Raw genomic sequence first — 22,498 nt, 5'->3', positions numbered from 1 at the left:
CCCGATTAGCAGAGATTTCTCAGGCATCACCCTCTCCCTGGGGGAAACAGCCCCCAGAATTGCTGCACCAGCCGAGGGAGAGCCGTCTGCCGAGGAGCAGGCTGACAGCTGAAGCCCCCGTCAGTGCAAGGTGGACAAAGGAAGAGCAGCACTTACTGGATCTGTCTCACCAACCGTGACCTGTTCTGAAAAGCGGACCTTCACTGGGTTGGATCTCAGCTTCGCCTTCTTGGCTGCACTGATGAAAGCGGATTTTGGGGACTGCAAAGAGAACACAAGGTGTTAAACCTCTGTCCTTGGGGAGCAGAGGGGGACAGAGCCTCGGGGAGGCGGTGCACAAAAGAGGAAGAAGCCCTGATAATACTGCTGAATTTTTTTTTAAATTCATTTTGGGTCAATCCCAATTTTTTTCTGATTTTTTGGAACCAAAAATCAGCTATTGGCACAGTTCCCTTAAGACCGGATTGAACCTTGGAGTGCTACAGATTCATAATGCTCTTACAGGTGGTCTCTCCTGGTCGAGATTCATACTGCCAAGGGTAAGGGACGGAAATTTGCATTGCAATAGCCTGGGTAGGATGGATCAATTTAAATCCAGGTGATTCAGATCACGGAGTAGAACCCCATTTCAATCTCTTTTTTCATTTGTCCTTTAGTTATTTCTCAAGAAAGATGCATCTCAACAGAGCCTTTACACTAGAGTTGGTACATTGTTTTGCTACCTACAAGGATACACTACAACAATACATGTTTATTTAAGCAATTATCTAGCTTAATATTTTCAGATTCTTATAGTGGAATGATACACTTTTAGCCTGATAGAACGTGGTGTGTGGTATCTTGCTTATTTAGTATATTTTTTATCATGATTCAAGCTGCATTAGAATGGCAACTGGAAGGGTGTGTCTAGACTACATGCCTCTGTCGACGGAGGCATGTAGATTAGACAGATCGGCAGAGGGAAATGAAGCCGCGATTAAAATAATCGCGGCTTCATTTAAATTTAAATGGCTGCCCCGCTCTGCCGATCAGCTGTTTGTCGGCAGATCGGGGCAGTCTGGACGAGCCGCGTCGACAAAGAAGCCTTTCTTGATCGGCACAGGTAAACCTGGTTTCACGAGGCATACCTGTGCCGATCAAGAAAGGCTTCTTTGTCGACGCGGCGCGTCCAGACTGCCCCGATCTGCCGACAAACAGCTGATTGGCAGAGTGGGGCAGCCATTTAAATTTAAATGAAGCCGCGATTATTTTAATCGCGGCTTCATTTCCCTCTGCCGATCTGGCTAATCTACATGCCTCCGTCGCCGGAGGCATGTAGCTTAGACGTACCCGAATTGAACTAAACACTCAAAACAGCATATAACATTTATTTTTATTAAAACAAAACAAGCCCTTATTAATCTGTATCACCTGTTGTAACATATTTATAAAGCTGGAGATCAGAAGGTAGATGTTACTCCCAATTTTTTTCTTTATATAAGAAAAACAGCCTTCAACTCAAACGGTTTTGACAGAGGCTCATGAATACAGTATATCTATTTTTAATTTCAATGTTTTAAGAGATTATAATACATGGAGGCCTTTCACACCGTTTGGTTACATTCAGATTGCATTTTAAGTGGGTTTATTTTTAAAAGAAAAGCTTATTATCACGTAAATGACAAAATACAAAAACTGGACTTAAATTGAAAAATCTATTTTTAAATTAAAAAAAGAATCATCAATTTGTATCCCCCCACTCCCCGGGCCTGTGCTACTCTTGCTGCACTGAGAGAGGATGTGGGTCTTGGAGCACTCAGCCTGTCCTGTCACGGCGGTCCTCTCAGCGCGTGCTATAGGGTGCAGGCCATTCTTGTGGGTGTCTGTGAGCAGCCTTGCCCAGCACTCTCCCGAGGAAGGAGCAAAGCTGCGGCCGAGGTCGGCGTTCGCTCCGTTTTTGGGGAACAGTGTTGGGCAGAAACGCCCTCCTTCCAAGACAGCAAGCAAGCAGGAGAGTGGAGGGGCCCTCACACACCTCTCGCTCTCTGAGATCAGCGACTCGGGGAGCAGACACCACGTCCTGCCTTCATGGCTGGTGGCTGCCGCGGGCTCTTTGCGACTTCGCCCCCCCGGAGCCAGCATCCGGCAGTGCCGGGCAGGTCTCCGGCCGCGCGGCGTGCCAAGGAGGCGAGAGGCCTGGGGAAGCCCAGTGGCTCCGTGTCTCAGGGGGATTCCCACCAGGTCTCATCGTGCCAAGTCCACGGGGGCCCCGGGGCTGGCCACAAACACACCAGGTCTGTATTCATGGCTGAACCCCAGTAAGGCACCCAGCACTGCTGCACCGCTCCCCCGCACACTCCGGCATCCCGAGGGAGGCCCTGTCTGAGCAGCCACCAGCCTCCCCCCCTCCAGCCCTAGTCCGGCTTCCTAGGCCACCCCCTTAGAGCGACTCCTGCTGGCGGCGGCTGGTACAGGGGTAGCTGTGAACTGGACTGCTCCCAACGTGCTGTACGCCCGCCCCTTGCAACACCCCCTGCTGGTGGCGGCTGGTACAGGGTTAGCTGTGAACTGGACTGCTCCCAACGTGCTGTACGCCCGCCCCTTGCAACACCCCCTGCTGGTGGCGGCTGGTACAGGGGTAGCTGTGAACTTGACTGCTCCCAACGTGCTGTATGCCCGCCCCTTGCAACACCCCCTGCTGGTGGCGGCTGGTACAGGGGTAGCTGTGAACTCGGACTGCTCCCAACGTGCTGTACGCCCGCCTCTTGCAACACCCCCTGCTGGTGGCGGCTAGTCCTGCGGTCGCTGCGCACTCCCCAGTGCTCAGCCTGCCTATGGGGCCTGCAGCAGATCCCTGTGTTAGAAGAGCTCCCGGAGCTCACCTGGTGGGTCTGCAGCACTGTGAGGACGATGAAATCCTTGGCGCTCCTGCAAGAGAAGGGACGGGAGGGGACGGTGAAGGGCAGGTTTGCTCGCAGCCCCGGGGCACAGAGGCAGATGGAAACACGAGGTGGAAGAGCCTGGGCTGGGGGTTGAGACAGCAAATTCTCTCCCCAGCCAGGCAGCGGCTCAGATATTCTCCGCCTCCCGGAGGGGCTTTGCACCAGGTAATAAGTGCCAGTGGGGGACGTCTGGATTGTGGGAGCTTCTGCCTCTGTTGCAGAAACTGTACTGAACTGGCTGCGTGAGCCAGAGCCGAGCCCGGCTGTCTAAGGTCTGGCGGCTCAAAGGCGGGAGGGTGGCTGGGGATTCCCAGCAACGAGGCGGGGACCCCCTCCCAGGCAGGGAGCGCTGAAATCCAGATCCCTCTGGCAGCACCTCAGCCCTTTCCCAGCTGACACCAGCTGTGGGGAAATGGGATTGTGGGACATGGGGGGATCAAGTCCTGCTCCCTCAGCCCGGCTCCTTCAGCTCTCTGTCTTTCTAATTCCAGTCGTGGGCTCCTCAGAGCAAGCAGAGATCTACGACAGGCACCACTGGTGAGCGTCACGCACAGCTAGAACCGAGACTCACGCCTGCTCTGCCCCAAGCAAAACGGCCATGCGCCTGAGTCCTCAGAGCCGGACGGGCTTACCACTTGGGTGGGCAAGCGCCTGGTGGGGGTGGGTCAGGCAAACAGAATTCCTGCCAGTGGCAGCCTTCAGCGGGGTGAGCTCCCCACAGCAGTGCCCGGCCCGGGCTAATCCAGACCCAGCGGGGTGAGCTCCCCACAGCAGTGCCTGGCCCGGGCTAATCCAGACCCAGCGGGGTGAGCTCCCCACAGCAGTGCCTGGCCCGGGCTAATCCAGACCCAGCGGGGTGAGCTCCCCACAGCAGTGCCTGGCCCGGGCTAATCCAGACCTGGCGGGGTGAGCTCCCCACAGCAGTACCTCGCCCGGGATACTCCAGACCCGGTGGGGTAAGCTCCCCACAGCAGTGCCTGGCCCGGGCTAATCCAGACCTGGCGGGGTGAGCTCCCCACAGCAGTGCCCAGCCCGGGCTAATCCAGACCCAGCGGGGTGAGCTCCCCACAGCAGTGCCCGGCCCGGGCTAATCCAGACCCAGCGGGGTGACCTCCCCACAGCAGTGCCCGGCCCGGGATACTCCAGACCCGGCGGGGTGAGCTCCCCACAGCAGTGCCCGGCCCGGGATACTCCAGACCCGGCGGGGTGAGCTCCCCACAGCAGTGCCTGGCCCAGGCTAATCCAGACCCGGCGGGATGAGCTCCCCACAGCAGTGCCCGGCCCGGGCTAATCCAAACCCGGCGGGGTGAGCTCCCCACAGCAGTGCCAGGCCCGGGCTAATCCAGACCCGGCGAGGTGAACCCCCCACAGCAGTGCCCGGCCCGGGATAATCCAGACCCCGGGGGGGGGGGGGCGGGTGAGCTCCCCACAGCAGTGCCCGGCCCGGGATAATCCAGACCCGGTGTGGTGAGCTCCCCACAGCAGTGCCAGGCCCGGGCTAATCCAGACCCGGTGTGGTGAGCTCCCCACATCAGTGCCAGGCCCGGGATAATCTAGACCCGGTGTGGTGAGCTCCCCACAGCAGTGCCTGGCCCGGGCTAATCCAGACCCGGTGTGGTGAGCTCCCCACAGCAGTGCCCGGCCCGGGATAATCCAGACCCAGGGGGGTGAGCTCCCCACAGCAGTGCCCGGCCCGGGATAATCCAGACCCGGCGGGGTGAGCTCCCCACAGCAGTGCCCGGCCCGGGATAATCCAGACCCGGTGTGGTGAGCTCCCCACAGCAGTGCCCGGCCCGGGATAATCCAGACCCAGGGGGGTGAGCTCCCCACAGCAGTGCCTGGCCCGGGATAATCCAGACCCGGTGTGGTGAGCTCCCCACAGCAGTGCCTGGCCCGGGATAATCCAGACCCGGCGGGGTGAGCTCCCCACAGCAGTGCCCGGCCCGGGATAATCCAGACCCGGTGTGGTGAGCTCCCCACAGCAGTGCCCGGCCCGGGATAATCCAGACCCGGCGGGGTGAGCTCCCCACAGCAGTGCCTGGCCCGGGATAATCCAGACCCGGTGTGGTGAGCTCCCCACAGCAGTGCCTGGCCCGGGATAATCCAGACCCAGGGGGGTGAGCTCCCCACAGCAGTGCCGCACCAGCCCTGACTCCAGCAGCGCCCATTTGGTCTCTGCAGTGCGTGGCCGTGGCTGCTGAATTCCATTGTGGCGCTGCCGAGATGCGGCCAGTTCCCAGGCTCTGGGCCGGCGGTTCTGGGCCCGCCCTGGGCAGAGCTGTGACTAACACCCCTTCCGCCGCCCTTTCTTGCCCCCGGATGAGGTGGGGGGAGATTCCGTTACCTGACCAGGTCAATGAACCTCTCCCTTGGGGCGTCACTCACATCCTCATCGTTTATGGCCACAATCTGGTCTCCTGCCAGGAGCTTATCCTCAGAGGGGCCTCCTGTCGGGGAGAAGAGGCCGTGTCAGAGTCCCTGCCAGCAGAAGGGAGCCTCCCGTGTCAGCGTGGTGAGGGGGCGGCAGAGGAACGGGGCCATTCTCAGAGCCCAGCGACGGGGCTCTCTTGCCAGCTCGGCTGCCCGCACCGCTCACGCAGGCACCAAGGGCCATGGCTTGTCTCACAGCCCTCCTACGTGGCCTGCTCCTGTTCCACAAGAAACCGGCGCCACGCCGGGGACCTGCTCCAGCTTGGCTAGGGGCCCCACTCGCAGGAAGGGCTGAGACCCAGACGGAGGAAGGTGTCTGCTGGTCCATGGGGAAGAGGGAGCTGGCTTGCCCAGTGATGCCCTGCTCTCTTCCTCCCACACGCACTCGATTCAGGGGCCCCCTCCCGCGTTCCTGCCTGTGGCCCCTTTCCTTTGCCAGCCTGTCCCAGGCCCTGAGCAACGGCAGCGTCTGTCGGGACAGGGGACTCAGGGCAGCAGCAGAGGATCCTTTGTCGGGGCAGGTGCTGCCCGGGCGGAGAACACCTCCTTAGGGCTGGCCAAGGGGCTAGTAACCATGGCGCTGCCGGTGCCACCTTAGCAGTGGCATGTTGTGTGTCCCCCGCCCTGAGGGGCTCTGCCTCCTCCTGGGCTCCTCTGCCCCTCCGTGGATGCGCTCGGCCATCCTCCTCACGCAGCTCCAAGCGTTTGGGTCGCCCTGTTGGCCAGCCCGGGGCAGGCCTGGCTCACCCGGGTCCTGGCTGCCACGGGCACTGCCCCCTCTCCAATGGGCAAGGCCCCCAGGAGCACAGGGCACGGACTGGGGGTGGTTGCTGTACCTCCAAGCTCCCTCAGACGCCATCCCGTCAGTTGGGGGGTCTGAAGGCCCCATATCTTCCTAGCCTCCGCCCCACTGTTCTCCCCAGGTGAGAGAACTGACCCTCAAACCCATCCCACCTGCACTCCCGGGTCTGCCTCAGGGTGCCTGCCAGCCCCAGCCGCGGAAAGGCCCTGTCCCGCTCTGCCCGTTCCTCACTTCCCGCCGGTTGCGGCTGCTCCGCTCCGGACAGCCCCTCTCCCCCTGCCTACCTGCTGTTACCGAGCGCACCACCACCGGCCTCTCGCTGCCAGCCACGAAACCAAAGCCGTAGAGGGGGTCCCGCTGGATTGTCACCTGTCGCAGAGCGTCTGAAGGCAGCTGGCCACATTCCATAGCATCACCGCTCTCCTCCGGCATCACATGGCTGGAGAGGGAGAGAGGGCGAGTGACGGCCGTAGCCAGCCCGCAACACAAGGGCACCAAGTCCGTACACTGACCAACCCCCCCACCCAGGCACATTCTCCACCTGCCGCGTTACGCTAGGGAGAGGAGCCATACAGCTCCAGGAGCGCAGCTCTGAAGATTTTCCCCCCAGGGGGGCCGTGCCTTGCCTCCTGAGGGAGCAGGCTTCACCTGCCAGGGGCCCCCGGGTGGAGGATCGAGGGTGGGCCCCGCTGGGGAAGGCCTGCCGGAAGCGGCGTGTCTCCTTTCTCCGTGGCTTCCCGCTCAGCTTTGCTGAGTTTGTGCATCCAAACATTTGGGTGTCCCTCCACAATGGCAATCCCTGCCACGGGCTCGGAGCCATCCGCCCATTCTGCCTGCCTCCGACCTCGCCATCGGAAACGAGGGCTCTGCGGCCGGCGTTTCGCTGACAGTAGGGCTGACGATACCTGAGGCATCCGGCCCCAGCCCACAGAGCTGTCTGGGCTCCACGGGAGCAGCGTGGACTCAGAGCTGTGTGTGATGGAAGGGGTCTGAGAGTCACGTCACCATCCTTCCGCTGGAGTGAGACCTCTGTGCCCCAGGCGGCCAGGGCACTGACGTCTGTGTCATCCGGCCCATCTTGTGTCATGACCCGATCCCCTACGGTTTGCCCCTTCGAACTGCTGTTCTTTCAATGCGGAGTTCGCTGACCCCCTTGCCATGGGGAGGCCCGATCAGCTCACTCAGCTGCTAGTTCCCTGTCTGAATGGAAGTATTTCCCCATCTCCATACCTCAGAGGCAGCGTGGTCACCCCAGCTTTGCTAAGCACCATGGCACTTGCGAGTGCCACCATGCCCAACAAATACGCAATGACCCCCGTATTCTTCCCGGACTCTGCTATCTGCGCGCAATGGGTTAGTGTGCGGCCTTGATGCTACACTCAGCTAAGAGACATAACTGGCCAAATCCCTTCCTGGTGTGAATCCGCTGAAGCCAGTGGAATCACCAGAGATGGGTTCGGCTCTGGAGAGCTGCAGAGAGGGACAGTGTAACCAAGTGGCACAGGGATTGCCAACAGGACAGTAGCTTATTACAGCCCCATTTCACAGAGGGAAAAACCGAGATCCGGAGAGGTTAGGTGAAGTGACCAAGGTCATGCTGCAAGTCAGTACCGGAGCGGGAACAAGGAGGGCCATTCATGCTGAGGAAAACAATCTCAGTGGTGCCTTGATCGCTGGAGTGTCTGGCTATGAAAAGGTGGCACCGGTGCACGATTGAACCAGAGACAGATGACACTGACAGCCAGAGCCATCCCACAACCCGGCAACAACACTGGGCAGGGGGCTGGGCACTGAAAGGCTACAAGACACCAAGCCCTTATGCTGACCACCCCAGGGGAATAAAATGAGGAAGGATCCTTGTGACCGTCTACTGCAGGGGTGGGCAAAAGGGCCTCCATGGGCCCGATCCGGCCCGCAGAGGCCCTGCCGCTCCCCCACCCCCAGGCCAATTAGAGCCAGGGGGCAGGGGGAAATGCACAATGTTTCCTCCAGCCTGCCAGGAGCGCACGGCGCTTAGAAGCACCACATGTTCCTGGCAGGGTGGGAGGAGTCTTCACGCACTCTCCCGCCCCCAAGCTCTGATTGGCCTGGGGGCAGAAGGGGAAGTGTGCAAAGTCTCCTCCCACTGCCAGGGGCATGGGCACCTAGAGGGAACCTCGGAGGGGCGGGGCAAAGGTGTTTCCCCACCCCCAGACCAATCACGGTCTGGGGGTAGGGAAGCAGGGAAGTATCCGGGCCCCGCCCTTTCCACTTGAGGCCCCGCCCTTTCCGATGAAGCCCGGGCCCACGTCAAACATTTCTGAAGTGGCCCCCGGCAAAAAATTATCCCCCACCCTGGTGTAGTTGGACCTCCTGCACCACACAGACCAAGCAGATGTAGGAAAACACCCAATCTTGTTTTTAAATGGTCGCGTTGGAGAACCCATCCCGGCCCATCAGAAACCGTTTCCCAGTGTTTGAAAGTGAACGTTGCTTCCGGGCCTGGGCGGGGTGTTACTGTCCGGACGACTCAGTCGGCTTTCGAAGAGTCTTCCTGCCCTTCTGGCGACGCGTCAGTTCTTCGCTCTCTCCGCAGTTCAGCAGCTGATCCCTCCGCGCTGGACTCCAATCTAGCTGCATGTCCAACGGCCCCCAGCACTGCGAGGTTTCGACACCAGATACACAATTCAGGGTGACAGCACAGCGCGGCGGAGACGAGAACCGAGCTCTTCGTTTGTAGCTGCCTCGTCAGGCGGGATTCATCTCGATCGCTCTCTGCCGGGAGCAGCGCTGCCGTGCGACACCCGGCTCCTGGACGACACGGAGACCTCCGGAGGGAGAGGAGGGCTTCAGGGCCACTCAACGTCAGCTTGTTCTGATCCTCGGTGGTAGCACGTTGGCTCTGCCCCGCCCCAGCCCTTCGGCCGGATGCCTCTACCTTAACGCACACTAGTAGGAATTTTAAGACCTCCCCACCCCACATCCATGGACACCGAGGTACACAGCAGACCCAAGTGTACATGGGTTAGCTGCCACGTGTCATGGCTCTGATACAACGTGAACAGCAGTAACACTGCATAGGTTGCCACTGTTGCTATCTGCTGTTAGTGTCTACATCAGCGATTTGCAGCCTGTCCCGTTGATTGATTTCAAGCTGGCCCACGGCTGGGACCGCCCTCCTGTTTTGCAATTTGGGAAGGGCAGGTGCGGCGTAGTGGGGGGCTGTCTGCTCTGTGACCCGGGTCCCCCTGCGCTGGGATGGGAGATTCTCACTGACTCTCCCAAATGTGGATTCACCCAGACACCCAGGGAGGGAGGCAAAGGGAGGAGGGCAGAGACCAGCACCTGGCTGGGGGGCTGGGCTGGAAGAGAGGTTGAGTTTCTGTCTGGTATCATGGAGGAAGCAGCCTAAGCAAGGGGCTGGGATTTAGGGGCCCAGTCTCCCCCATCTCAAGGGGGACTGAGGCATCCTAGGCCTGGCCCTGTAACCGGATTACATCTGTGCTGTGCTGTATCCTGGAAAAGCAATAAACTCCCTCTGTTCTACTGGCTGGTGGAGTCTGTCCGTGCCACTATGGGGCTGCAGGAGGCGGGGGAACCCCGACGCACCATCACAGCAGGCTAGTTGCAACCCATCGTTCTGAGTTTTCACCAGTTGTGACCCTCAGGCGAAGAACCCCTGGGAGGGCCGCAGGTCAGGGCTGAGGGGCACTGGCAGAGCTGTGGGATTTGGGCCTGGGAGAGCCCGGGGAGGGGGGGGCCGCAGGTCAGGGCTGAGGGACACTGGCTGAGCTGTGGGGTTCGGGCCTGGGAGAGCCGGGGGGGGGGGGGGGGCTGCAGGTCAGGGCTGAGGGGCACTGGCAGAGCTGTGGGGTTTGGGCCTGGGAGAGCCGGGGGGGGGGGGTGGTGCTGCAGGTCAGGGCTGAGGGGCAGTGGCAGAGCTGTGGGGTTCGGGCCTGGGAGAGCCGGGGGGGAGGGGGCTGCAGGTCAGGGCTGAGGGGCAGTGGCAGAGCTGTGGGGTTTGGGCCTGGGAGAGCCGGGGGGTGGGGGGTGCTGCAGGTCAGGGCTGAGGGGCAGTGGCAGAGCTGTGGGGTTTGGGCCTGGGAGAGCCGGGGGGGGGCTGCAGGTCAGGGCTGAGAGGCAGTGGCAGAGCTGTGGGGTTCGGGCCTGGGAGAGCCGGGGGGGGGGGGGGGGGGCTGCAGGTCAGGGCTGAGGGGCACTGGCAGAGCTGTGGGGTTTGGGCCTGGGAGAGCCGGGGGGGGGCTGCAGGTCAGGGCTGAGGGGCACTGGCAGAGCTGTGGGGTTCGGGCCTGGGAGAGCCGGGGGGGGAGGGCTGCAGGTCAGGGCTGAGGGGCACTGGCAGAGCTGTGGGGTTTGGGCCTGGGAGAGCCGGGGAGGGGGGTGCTGCAGGTCAGGGCTGAGGGGCACTGGCTGAGCTGTGGGGTTTGGGCCTGGGAGAGCCGGGGGGGGAGGGCTGCAGGTCAGGGCTGTGGGGCACTGGCAGAGCTGTGGGGTTCGGGCCTGGGAGAGCCGGGGGGGGAGGGCTGCAGGTCAGGGCTGAGGGGCACTGGCAGAGCTGTGGGGTTCGGGCCTGGGAGAGCCCGGGGGGGGGGGGGGCTGCAGGTCAGGGCTGAGGGGGAGTGGCAGAGCTGTGGGGTTTGGGCCTGGGAGAGCCGGGGGGGGGGGGGGGTGCTGCAGGTCAGGGCTGAGAGGCACTGGCAGAGCTGTGGGGTTCGGGCCTGGGAGAGCCGGGGGGGGGGGGGTGCTGCAGGTCAGGGCTGAGAGGCACTGGCAGAGCTGTGGGGTTTGGGCCTGGGAAAGCCGGGGGGGGGGGGGTGCTGCAGGTCAGGGCTGAGAGGCACTGGCAGAGCTGTGGGGTTTGGGCCTGGGAGAGCCGGGGAGGGGGGTGCTGCAGGTCAGGGCTGAGAGGCACTGGCAGAGCTGTGGGGTTCGGGCCTGGGAGAGCCGGGGGGGGGGGGGGGGCTGCAGGTCAGGGCTGAGGGGCACTGGCAGAGCTGTGGGGTTCGGGCCTGGGAGAGCCGGGGGGGGGCTGCAGGTCAGGGCTGAGAGGCACTGGCAGAGCTGTGGGGTTCGGGCCTGGGAGAGCCGGGGGGGGGGGGGGGGCTGCAGGTCAGGGCTGAGGGGCACTGGCAGAGCTGTGGGGTTCGGGCCTGGGAGAGCCGGGGAGGGGGGGGCTGCAGGTCAGGGCTGAGGGGCAGTGGCAGAGCTGTGGGGTTTGGGCCTGGGAGAGCCGGGGGGGGGGGGGCTGCAGGTCAGGGCTGAGGGGCACTGGCAGAGCTGTGGGGTTCGGGCCTGGGAGAGCCGGGGGGGGGGGGCTGCAGGTCAGGGCTGAGGGGCACTGGCAGAGCTGTGGGGTTCGGGCCTGGGAGAGCCGGGGGGGGGTGCTGCAGGTCAGGGCTGAGGGGCAGTGGCAGAGCTGTGGGGTTTGGGCCTGGGAGAGCCGGGGGGGGGGGCTGCAGGTCAGGGCTGAGGGGCACTGGCAGAGCTGTGGGGTTCGGGCCTGGGAGAGCCGGGGGGGGGGCTGCAGGTCAGGGCTGAGGGGCACTGGCAGAGCTGTGGGGTTCGGGCCTGGGAGAGCCGGGGGGGGGCTGCAGGTCAGGGCTGAGGGGCACTGGCAGAGCTGTGGGGTTCGGGCCTGGGAGAGCCGGGGGGGGGGGTGCTGCAGGTCAGGGCTGAGAGGCACTGGCAGAGCTGTGGGGTTCGGGCCTGGGAGAGCCGGGGGGGGGGCTGCAGGTCAGGGCTGAGGGGCACTGGCAGAGCTGTGGGGTTCGGGCCTGGGAGAGCCGGGGAGGGGGGTGCCGCAGGTCAGGTCTGAGGGGCACTGGCAGAGCTGTGGGGTTCGGGCCTGGGAGAGCCGGGGAGGGGGGGGCTGCAGGTCAGGGCTTAGGGGCACTGGCTGAGCTGTGGGGTTCGGGCCTGGGAGAGCCGGGGAGGGGGGTGCCGCAGGTCAGGTCTGAGGGGCACTGGCAGAGCTGTGGGGTTTGGGCCTGGGAGAGCCGGGGGGAGGGCCGCAGGTCAGGGCTGAGGGGCACTGGCAGAGCTGTGGGGTTCGGGCCTGGGAGAGCCGGGGGGGGGGTGGTGCTGCAGGTCTGGGCTGAGGGGCAGTGGCAGAGCTGTGGGGTTCGGGCCTGGGAGAGCCGGGGAGGGGGGTGCTGCAGGTCAGGGCTGAGGGGCAGTGGCAGAGCTGTGGGGTTTGGGCCTGGGAGAGCCGGGGGGTGGGGGGTGCTGCAGGTCAGGGCTGAGGGGCAGTGGCAGAGCTGTGGGGTTTGGGCCTGGGAGAGCCGGGGGGGGGCTGCAGGTCAGGGCTGAGAGGCAGTGGCAGAGCTGTGGGGTTCGGGCCTGGGAGAGCCGGGGGGGGGGGGGGCTGCAGGTCAGGGCTGAGGGGCACTGGCAGAGCTGTGGGGTTCGGGCCTGGGAGAGCCGGGGGGGGGCTGCAGGTCAGGGCTGAGGGGCACTGGCAGAGCTGTGGGGTTCGGGCCTGGGAGAGCCGGGGGGGGGGGGGGGGCTGCAGGTCAGGGCTGAGAGGCACTGGCAGAGCTGTGGGGTTCGGGCCTGGGAGAGCCGGGGGGGGGGGGGTGCTGCAGGTCAGGGCTGAGAGGCACTGGCAGAGCTGTGGGGTTTGGGCCTGGGAAAGCCGGGGGGGGGGGGTGCTGCAGGTCAGGGCTGAGAGGCACTGGCAGAGCTGTGGGGTTTGGGCCTGGGAGAGCCGGGGAGGGGGGTGCTAGGTCAGGGCTGAGAGGCACTGGCAGAGCTGTGGGGTTCGGGCCTGGGAGAGCCGGGGGGGGGGGGGGGGCTGCAGGTCAGGGCTGAGGGGCACTGGCAGAGCTGTGGGGTTCGGGCCTGGGAGAGCCGGGGGGGGGCTGCAGGTCAGGGCTGAGAGGCACTGGCAGAGCTGTGGGGTTCGGGCCTGGGAGAGCCGGGGGGGGGGGGAGGGCTGCAGGTCAGGGCTGAGGGGCACTGGCAGAGCTGTGGGGTTCGGGCCTGGGAGAGCCGGGGAGGGGGGGGCTGCAGGTCAGGGCTGAGGGGCAGTGGCAGAGCTGTGGGGTTTGGGCCTGGGAGAGCCGGGGGGGGGGGGGCTGCAGGTCAGGGCTGAGGGGCACTGGCAGAGCTGTGGGGTTCGGGCCTGGGAGAGCCGGGGGGGGGGGCTGCAGGTCAGGGCTGAGGGGCACTGGCAGAGCTGTGGGGTTCGGGCCTGGGAGAGCCGGGGGGGGGGTGCTGCAGGTCAGGGCTGAGGGGCAGTGGCAGAGCTGTGGGGTTTGGGCCTGGGAGAGCCGGGGGGGGGGGCTGCAGGTCAGGGCTGAGGGGCACTGGCAGAGCTGTGGGGTTCGGGCCTGGGAGAGCCGGGGGGGGGGCTGCAGGTCAGGGCTGAGGGGCACTGGCAGAGCTGTGGGGTTCGGGCCTGGGAGAGCCGGGGGGGGGCTGCAGGTCAGGGCTGAGGGGCACTGGCAGAGCTGTGGGGTTCGGGCCTGGGAGAGCCGGGGGGGGGGGGGTGCTGCAGGTCAGGGCTGAGAGGCACTGGCAGAGCTGTGGGGTTCGGGCCTGGGAGAGCCGGGGGGGGGGCTGCAGGTCAGGGCTGAGGGGCACTGGCAGAGCTGTGGGGTTCGGGCCTGGGAGAGCCGGGGAGGGGGGTGCCGCAGGTCAGGTCTGAGGGGCACTGGCAGAGCTGTGGGGTTCGGGCCTGGGAGAGCCGGGGAGGGGGGGGCTGCAGGTCAGGGCTTAGGGGCACTGGCTGAGCTGTGGGGTTCGGGCCTGGGAGAGCCGGGGAGGGGGGTGCCGCAGGTCAGGTCTGAGGGGCACTGGCAGAGCTGTGGGGTTTGGGCCTGGGAGAGCCGGGGGGGAGGGCCGCAGGTCAGGGCTGAGGGGCACTGGCAGAGCTGTGGGGTTCGGGCCTGGGAGAGCCGGGGGGGGGGTGGTGCTGCAGGTCAGGGCTGAGGGGCAGTGGCAGAGCTGTGGGGTTCGGGCCTGGGAGAGCCGGGGAGGGGGGTGCTGCAGGTCAGGGCTGAGGGGCAGTGGCAGAGCTGTGGGGTTTGGGCCTGGGAGAGCCGGGGGGTGGGGGGTGCTGCAGGTCAGGGCTGAGGGGCAGTGGCAGAGCTGTGGGGTTTGGGCCTGGGAGAGCCGGGGGGGGGCTGCAGGTCAGGGCTGAGAGGCAGTGGCAGAGCTGTGGGGTTCGGGCCTGGGAGAGCCGGGGGGGGGGGGGGCTGCAGGTCAGGGCTGAGGGGCACTGGCAGAGCTGTGGGGTTTGGGCCTGGGAGAGCCGGGGGGGGGCTGCAGGTCAGGGCTGAGAGGCACTGGCAGAGCTGTGGGGTTTGGGCCTGGGAGAGCCGGGGGGGGAGGGCTGCAGGTCAGGGCTGAGGGGCACTGGCAGAGCTGTGGGGTTTGGGCCTGGGAGAGCCGGGGAGGGGGGTGCTGCAGGTCAGGGCTGAGGGGCACTGGCAGAGCTGTGGGGTTTGGGCCTGGGAGAGCCGGGGGGGGGGGGCTGCAGGTCAGGGCTGAGGGGCACTGGCAGAGCTGTGGGGTTTGGGCCTGGGAGAGCCGGGGAGGGGGGTGCTGCAGGTCAGGGCTGAGGGGCACTGGCAGAGCTGTGGGGTTCGGGCCTGGGAGAGCCGGGGGGGGGCGGGGGGGCTGCAGGTCAGGGCTGTGGGGCACTGGCAGAGCTGTGGGGTTCGGGCCTGGGAGAGCCGGGGGGGGGGCTGCAGGTCAGGGCTGAGGGGCACTGGCAGAGCTGTGGGGTTCGGGCCTGGGAGAGCCCGGGGGGGGGGGGGCTGCAGGTCAGGGCTGAGGGGGAGTGGCAGAGCTGTGGGGTTTGGGCCTGGGAGAGCCGGGGGGGGGGGAGGGGTGCTGCAGGTCAGGGCTGAGAGGCACTGGCAGAGCTGTGGGGTTCGGGCCTGGGAGAGCCGGGGGGGGGGGGGGGGGTGCTGCAGGTCAGGGCTGAGAGGCACTGGCAGAGCTGTGGGGTTTGGGCCTGGGAAAGCCGGGGAGGGGGGGGCTGCAGGTCAGGGCTGAGAGGCACTGGCAGAGCTGTGGGGTTTGGGCCTGGGAGAGCCGGGGAGGGGGGTGCTGCAGGTCAGGGCTGAGAGGCACTGGCAGAGCTGTGGGGTTCGGGCCTGGGAGAGCCGGGGGGGGGGGGGGGCTGCAGGTCAGGGCTGAGGGGCACTGGCAGAGCTGTGGGGTTCGGGCCTGGGAGAGCCGGGGGGGGGCTGCAGGTCAGGGCTGAGAGGCACTGGCAGAGCTGTGGGGTTCGGGCCTGGGAGAGCCGGGGGGGGGGGGGCTGCAGGTCAGGGCTGAGGGGCACTGGCAGAGCTGTGGGGTTCGGGCCTGGGAGAGCCGGGGGGGGGGGCTGCAGGTCAGGGCTGAGGGGCACTGGCAGAGCTGTGGGGTTCGGGCCTGGGAGAGCCGGGGGGGGGGGGCTGCAGGTCAGGGCTGAGGGGCACTGGCAGAGCTGTGGGGTTCGGGCCTGGGAGAGCCGGGGGGGGGGTGCTGCAGGTCAGGGCTGAGGGGCAGTGGCAGAGCTGTGGGGTTTGGGCCTGGGAGAGCCGGGGGGGGGGGGCTGCAGGTCAGGGCTGAGGGGCACTGGCAGAGCTGTGGGGTTCGGGCCTGGGAGAGCCGGGGGGGGGGCTGCAGGTCAGGGCTGAGGGGCACTGGCAGAGCTGTGGGGTTCGGGCCTGGGAGAGCCGGGGGGGGGCTGCAGGTCAGGGCTGAGGGGCACTGGCAGAGCTGTGGGGTTCGGGCCTGGGAGAGCCGGGGGGGGGGGTGCTGCAGGTCAGGGCTGAGAGGCACTGGCAGAGCTGTGGGGTTCGGGCCTGGGAGAGCCGGGGGGGGGGGCTGCAGGTCAGGGCTGAGAGGCACTGGCCAAGCCGTGGCAGGGCTCAGGTGTGGGCCAGAGTAGCAAAAGGGGCTGCAGGTCGGATTTCAGTATGGGCAGAGCAGGGGCGAGGGCAGAGCCGGGGGGAGGAGGGGGCGCGCTTGCACTGCTGCCGGCTCTAGGGCAGCTCTGTGCCTGGCTCTACGGCCGCTCGTTATCCGCTCTGCGACGCTCCCGGCCGGAGAGGAGAATGCGGCGATTTGAAACGCCAACAATGCCCCGCGCAAGCGTGGGCCGGTGAAACGCTGAGCGAGGCATCGCGCCGCTCCCGCTCAGCCTGACTCCACACAAACTCCTGCTGCCGGGGCGGGGACGGTAACCGCCAGCCGAGCCAGCACTGCTGAAAGCTTCGCTAGGTCAGCCTGGGCCCCCCGCACACACCTCCCCGCTCTGCCCCGCACCCAGCGCTCAGACGGCAGCGACACCAAAGCCCTGGAGGACTCGGCTGAGCTGAGCCCGGGAGCTCCCATGCTCAGGGTAAGGAAACAGGCCCAGAGAGACGGAGCGACTAGCCCACACTGCAAGGCAATGCAGGGCCAGCAACAGGCCCCGGGAGACCTGGCTGCCAATACCCTGCTGTAAGCAAAAGACCATCCCCTTGCGCATTACCCCCTCCCCTCCCCCCGTGCTTCCACGGCTGCTGTTTGACGGACCGGCAGGGACCGGCCGGGGGCACCTTTACTTTCTGCAGGCTGCCAGAACCGGCTGAGGAAACGCCTCGGTTTTGCTTTGCCCGGCTGTGGTGCTGATAAAACGCCCCTCGGCCCCCGGCGCACCGAACCTGGAGTTCCCCCTCCCTGCCAGAGCCACCTGGCTCCTTTGTCAGCGGAGGCGAGCGCAGGAAAGTCCATTACGATGCTAATCCCCGGCGCTGTAAATCCAAGGCTGCTCGTCGCCTGGCCGCGGCACCCAGTCCGGCGCCAGCCTCGACCTTGCTGAGGGGCCCTCTGCGGGGTCAGGGCACGGGCTGGCATCGCCCGAGTGGCAGGCGCGTCTCCCAAGCAGCCCTCCTCGCCGAGAGGGCTCCCCCACGGAGGGAGCGGGGGGGATAAGTGCGGTTCCCTGACTCTGCTGGTTTCGAAGCCGGTCCAGGCTTTCTACCCTCGGTGTCCCCCTCGCTCCCTGCTCCCACACCGCTGGACCACAGCACCCCAGGGACAGCCTGCCCTGCAGCACGGCTCTCGCTAGGCCGGGAAGGACTAGGACCAAGGGTTGGTCCTTGCTCTTGTAGAGAGGGCATGTTCTCCTGCCGCCCGGAGTGGGAAGCAGGCCGCCTGGCGCCTCTGCCTGGCTTTGCACGGCCCTCCTGCGGGAACTCAGGTCAACCAGTGCCTCAGGTTCCCCAGCTGGGCAATGGGAATCAAGCAGGCCTGCCTCCCCAGCATGCTGAATCTCGTCCATGACGCACTGGGTCAGCCCTCGGCGAGGGGCACTAGGGATGGGCCCTATAACTCATCTCTCATTCCGAGCCGCCTCCATCCTGCTGGGAATGGGCTGCTGTTTCCCCAGGGGGGGGGGCTCAGCCCCTTTATCCCATAGCAGACCCAGTGCCCCATCCATGGGCCAGAGGGGCCTTGGACGGGTGCTTCGGACTGCCTGGCGCCCAGACCGACGGGTCTTAGACCAGGACCCTTCACATCTCAGGAGGCAAAGCATCAGCCAGGCCCGCTGCCGGGACGGGTGCAAGAAGGCAACTGCCCCAGGGACCAGCCATTTTAAAAGGCCCGAGGGTTCTGGCTGAGGCAGCGGTGGTACCCGGAGCTCCCGGCCCTTGAAATCGCCACGTGGCTGATCTGGACAGTGCTCAGGGCCGTGGGTGGGGGCGGGGCGTCAGCGTGGGGCACTGGCTGCCCTGCCCTCCACGAGGTACCACCCCTTCTGGGAGCATGAAGCTACCCCCCCCACACACACACCTTGCCCAGGGGCCCCGCATGGCTGTCGGCGCCCCTGCCCTGAGCTCAGCACATCAGCAGCACTCTGGGATTAAAGGACCCAATTTTGCAAAGAAAGGCCTCGTTTCAGCTGGAACGCAGTCAGGCAGCCACCATGAAATGGAAGCAGGGACTGCACTGCACGCCACGCTGGATATTGACAAACGCAGGCCTGGCCCGGCCTCTCACGCTGCCTTTCCGCTGATAAGACTTTGATGCTGCCGAAGCACTACAAGTATAATTAATAATAAAGGACCAGCATGATTTAATCCAGTCGTTCTGGAGAAGCAGCAACCTCTTTCCAGCAGAGGAGCAGGGGCTGCCAGCACCTCCGTGCCAAATTGGCTCCCTGCTCGCAAAATCCTTCAACACTAATGGAGGAGACGACAGTCGGTACAGGCACTGCCACCCCGGATCAGGGCAATAGGCCACCTGGTCCAGTGGCTTGTCACCAAGACATCCAGGAAGAGGTTGACGTATGCGCTGAAACAGCAGGGTTCTTACCCCTTCTAAAACTCACGTTTCTTTGTGAAACACTTCCGATACTAACTCTAGATCGTCTGGATGGCCCTAGAAATGCCCAGGTCTTTTTCTGAAACCTGCGAGGCTCCTGGGCTCAAAGATATCTTGCAGCAGGAAGTTCCCCAGGGTCATGTGTGAAAAAGTAGAGCTTTTTTCAGTTCTGAATTAGTCACCTTTCATTGCACTGTCTGTCCCTCTCGGTCCGATGCTCGGAGACAGGGGAAGAGAAGTCCTCAATCTCTCTTCTCTCTACTATTCATTAGATCATGGGTTCCCAAGCTGTGGGCATGAAGAAATTCCGGGGGGGGGGGGGGGAGGGGCGCAAAGCAACCCAGCTGCCCCCCCCCCCACCCGGGTCAATCCCACCCCAAGTTTTGCTGCTGGTTTTTTTGGGGGGGGGGGGGCGTGAGGGTTTCTCAAAAATCAAAAAGGGGACGTGATGCTGGAAAGTTTGGGAACCGCTGCATTAGATGATACACATTTAAGATGTCCCCTCTGAAAGGCAAACAGCCCCCACCCCCTCCCCACAGGACAGCATCCCACCCCTGGCTTTGGGAAGAGAGGCTAATCACCTTGGCTAATTAGCTCTCACCTCAGCACCGCATCACAAAAGGCAGCAGGATGAGAACAGGAACCCAGGACACAGGCCTCAATGCATAAGGGGAAGTCAGTGGTTTTCCCACCCGTATCTCATGGGGACAGAGAGGTTTAGCTCTGCTAAATCAGGTCACTCTGCCAGCGAAACCAGGCAAGGGGCAAAGCGAGTGGTTAATAACTGGCTGGCTACATTTGCACTTTTCCGTTGACCCCTTCTGCTTCTGCCAAATGTAAGCGTACATTTAAAACCGCAAATTTATTCTATCCCTTAGGTTGTAAAGGAAACCTGACTGTAACTCATTACATTGCTGTCAAAATCTGCAAGTAAGCAAACTATAACAGAAGCTTGAACCATCCCTGTTCAGGGCAATAGGGTGTTTATTCTGAAGCCTACCGATGACAGCGGAGACGGTAGCACCGTTAACTATTTTAGTGACCATCAATTAACAGACATATCCAACTATTCTGGTACTGCAGGGAGCATGTTTTCCATAACCCGCACTTCTCCAGGGCCCAGTATCCTTATCCTCAGTATCCTGTCCCCAGTGGTGGCTAACACTGAATATTCAAAGGAATAATGTCTTCTAGGCTATGTCTAGACTGCAGGCTTTTTTCAGAAGCTTTTCCAGAAGAGATCTTCAGAAAAAACTTCTTCCGAAAGAGAGCATCCACACTGGAAGCGCATTGAAAAGGTGATCTGCTTTTTCGACAGATAGAATCCACACTGAATGAAAACTATCTCGCATTTAATCTGTGATTACTATGGGCGGAGTGGCCACCAGAGCACCTGTGCTTTTTCCTCTTTCCTCTTCTTGTGAAAGAACTCCCTCTTCCCAGACCACACAGCTTTTTTCCAAAAGAGCTCTTGCGGTTTTACTTTCGAAAACGCAATTGCAGTGTGGACGTTACTCAGGTTTTGTCGGAAAAACAGCCGTTTTTTCAACAAAACTGTAGTGTAGCCATACCCCTAATCTGGTTCTTAGTTGGTGTCAATAACCGTGGTGACTGAGGGAACTCTGAAATGCTACTCCAATATACCTAGCAAATGGGGCGAAGGTGTTTGAAAAAAAAAATTCCTTCCTGACCCCTACAGTTGATCAGCTGATGCTTTGAAGCATGAGGGTTGGTAATCCTCTTCATTGGTGATGAAAGCAGATTCAACAGGAAAGGATGCTCAACAGTACCAGTGGCCACTATACTTGGCCTCATCCCATTGTGCTGTCTAAATGGGACAACTGTGTCTGGAAGCACACACGACCCACAGCCAGTGCACAGCCATCCAAGCAAAAATATATTCCTGCCCCGCTGCGCACACCGATACCACGAGTGTCCCCCAACCCATTCTTACTGACTTGCCAAGATTGGGAGTCTGCTTCTCCATGGCCCTACCCCTTGGACAGGCCTTTGCAACTGTGCCAAGTGCATGGGAATGATCCCCATCTGGAGCATTTTACCAGAGGGGGGTGGGAAACATTTTTCACATCCTGTGAAAATGTTCAAGAGTTCAGACACTGAAAGTTACAGTGGGGGAGGTCTTGGTTGGATATTAGGAAAAACTCTTTCTCTAGAAGGGTGGTGAAGCACTGGGATGGATTCCCTAGGGAGGGGGTGGCATCTCCATCCCTAGAGGTTTTTAAGTCCTGGCTGGGATGATTGAGTTGGGATTGGTCCCGCCTTGGGCAGGGGGCTGGACTCGATGACCTCCTGAGGTCTCTTCCAGCTCTAGGATTCTAGTCTATGATTCTATGAAAAGTTGAAACTTTGAAAATGTTCATGAACCAAATCTGCGCCCCCTTCCTAAAACGTGTTCCGGGCAGTCACAATGGTTTTTGGAACTTTTAGTTCGATTATGACCAGTTTTTCACATGTACATTTTTAAACAAAAAAGGCATTACTAATTGGAAAACGGACATTTTTCATTTACAAAGAGATGTTTCACCAATTTAGAAACTTCATGAAATGTTTCAAGTTGAGAAATGCATCAAAGCTGACCCTTTCCCACGGACGAGTGTCAGGTTTGATGAACTTGTATTTTTCAAACAAAAAAAAAAGTTTGCTTAAAATATTTCCAATCAACTTGGCACTTTCCACCTACTCTGCACTAACGGAATTGTCTGTCTCAGAAGCAGGGCAGCAGTGAAACTGACTAGCACTGCTCTTCCGAAATGAACGCCCCACTGTGGGTTACCTCTCTGAATATCCAGAAACACCCAGTATTACTCCTTCCATCTCTGACAATATTAGAACATTTCAGAGGACAGATATTATGCCAAATAAAAAAGCAGAGCCACCTCACAGCTCATTGTGATTGCCATTGGCGGGTTATTTTTAATTAAAAAAATCAACAAGCTTGCTGCAAAGACAACAAAACCTCCGGCCCTGAAATTTACACACATTTCCCCTCAGAACATAGAAACCATGCCAAATACCAGCAGTGGTGATAGAAATCCAAAACAAGCTAATGCATCCCTGATATAGTAACAACTATCGCTGATGTAGCACTTTGCATCAATAGATCTTCAAGTGCTTTACAGACTGGTAAACCGAGGCACAGAGCAGCAACGTGGCCCTGTGCAAGGTCAGCCAGAAGCAGCACTGGGAATAGAACCTAGGTCTCCGGGTCCTAGTCCAGCCCTCCATCCATCAGATCCCGGTCCCTCCCCAATCCGTGCTTCCATTCGGAACCCAGAAATAAATGTGAGAATTCTTGTCCCCCACCCAAAGCCAGGTCTCCCAAACCCTCTCCTCTTACTCAGTCATGGCCCATGGCTTCTAAATTAAACTCACCACGTTCTCTATACCAAAGTATCGTCACCACCATCATCTCCCACAGTTGCTGTGCTCCTTCTTTGTTTTGTTTCAGAGAAACTGCCAGTCTGGATCGAACCCAAGGTCTCTCTAGTTCGGTATCGTGTCTCCGATCGCAACCAGCACTGTTATCGAGGAAGACACAAGGAGCCCCCTGTTGGACAACGGTGGAACAACGTGCCCACAAATTTCATCCTGACCTCATGATTGGCCAGAGTCAACGTGGCCTGTGGCCACGCAGCGCCAGCAGTAGGCTCGGATGTCACACTTGTGGGGCCTTCTTCCCTCCCGCCACTTCCTGGGGTGTGAGGGGAGGCTCAGACTCCTGCTTCCAGCTGCCTGGTGCCTCTCCCTTGGTGACCTGCATGCTGTAGGAGCTGCCATGTTTGTCCTGCCTTTGGGAGCTGGGTGCTTACAAGCAGGCTTGTGCTGTTTTCAGATGTTCCTCTCGGGGCTACAGCCGTCAGGATAGGGGTCTGTGACCTGCACCAACCTTGCGTCCCCAGTTTTTGTCTGGCTTAGCAATGCCTGGGCCCAGCGAGCTCGCGGGAGATTTCTATTCTGCACATCATGAAGCACCCTGCCAGTCTGCCTCGCAGCTAATAAAGCACAGAGCCCTGCAGCA

General features: G+C 62.1%; 1 protein-coding gene across 1 annotated transcript in view; it reads right to left on the bottom strand.

Moving 5' to 3' along the window:
- FRMPD3 (FERM and PDZ domain containing 3) overlaps nt 1–22,498 on the bottom strand; it is a 135,782-nt gene that overhangs the window by 43,596 nt on the left and 69,688 nt on the right. Inside the window, exons 3-6 of the mRNA XM_075896708.1 lie at nt 6,438–6,592; nt 5,266–5,368; nt 2,862–2,907; nt 157–261 (exon numbers count right to left, since the gene is read on the bottom strand). Coding sequence (XP_075752823.1) covers nt 157–261; nt 2,862–2,907; nt 5,266–5,368; nt 6,438–6,585 — 402 coding nt within the window. The 5' untranslated portion in view covers nt 6,586–6,592. The remainder of the gene's footprint in view (nt 1–156; nt 262–2,861; nt 2,908–5,265; nt 5,369–6,437; nt 6,593–22,498) is intronic.

Source organism: Pelodiscus sinensis, chromosome 13, assembly GCF_049634645.1.
Source record: "Pelodiscus sinensis isolate JC-2024 chromosome 13, ASM4963464v1, whole genome shotgun sequence".
Taxonomy (NCBI): Eukaryota; Metazoa; Chordata; order Testudines; family Trionychidae; genus Pelodiscus; species Pelodiscus sinensis.
Note: the sequence above shows the minus strand (reverse complement) of the source record. Positions and strands in the feature narration are given on the sequence as shown.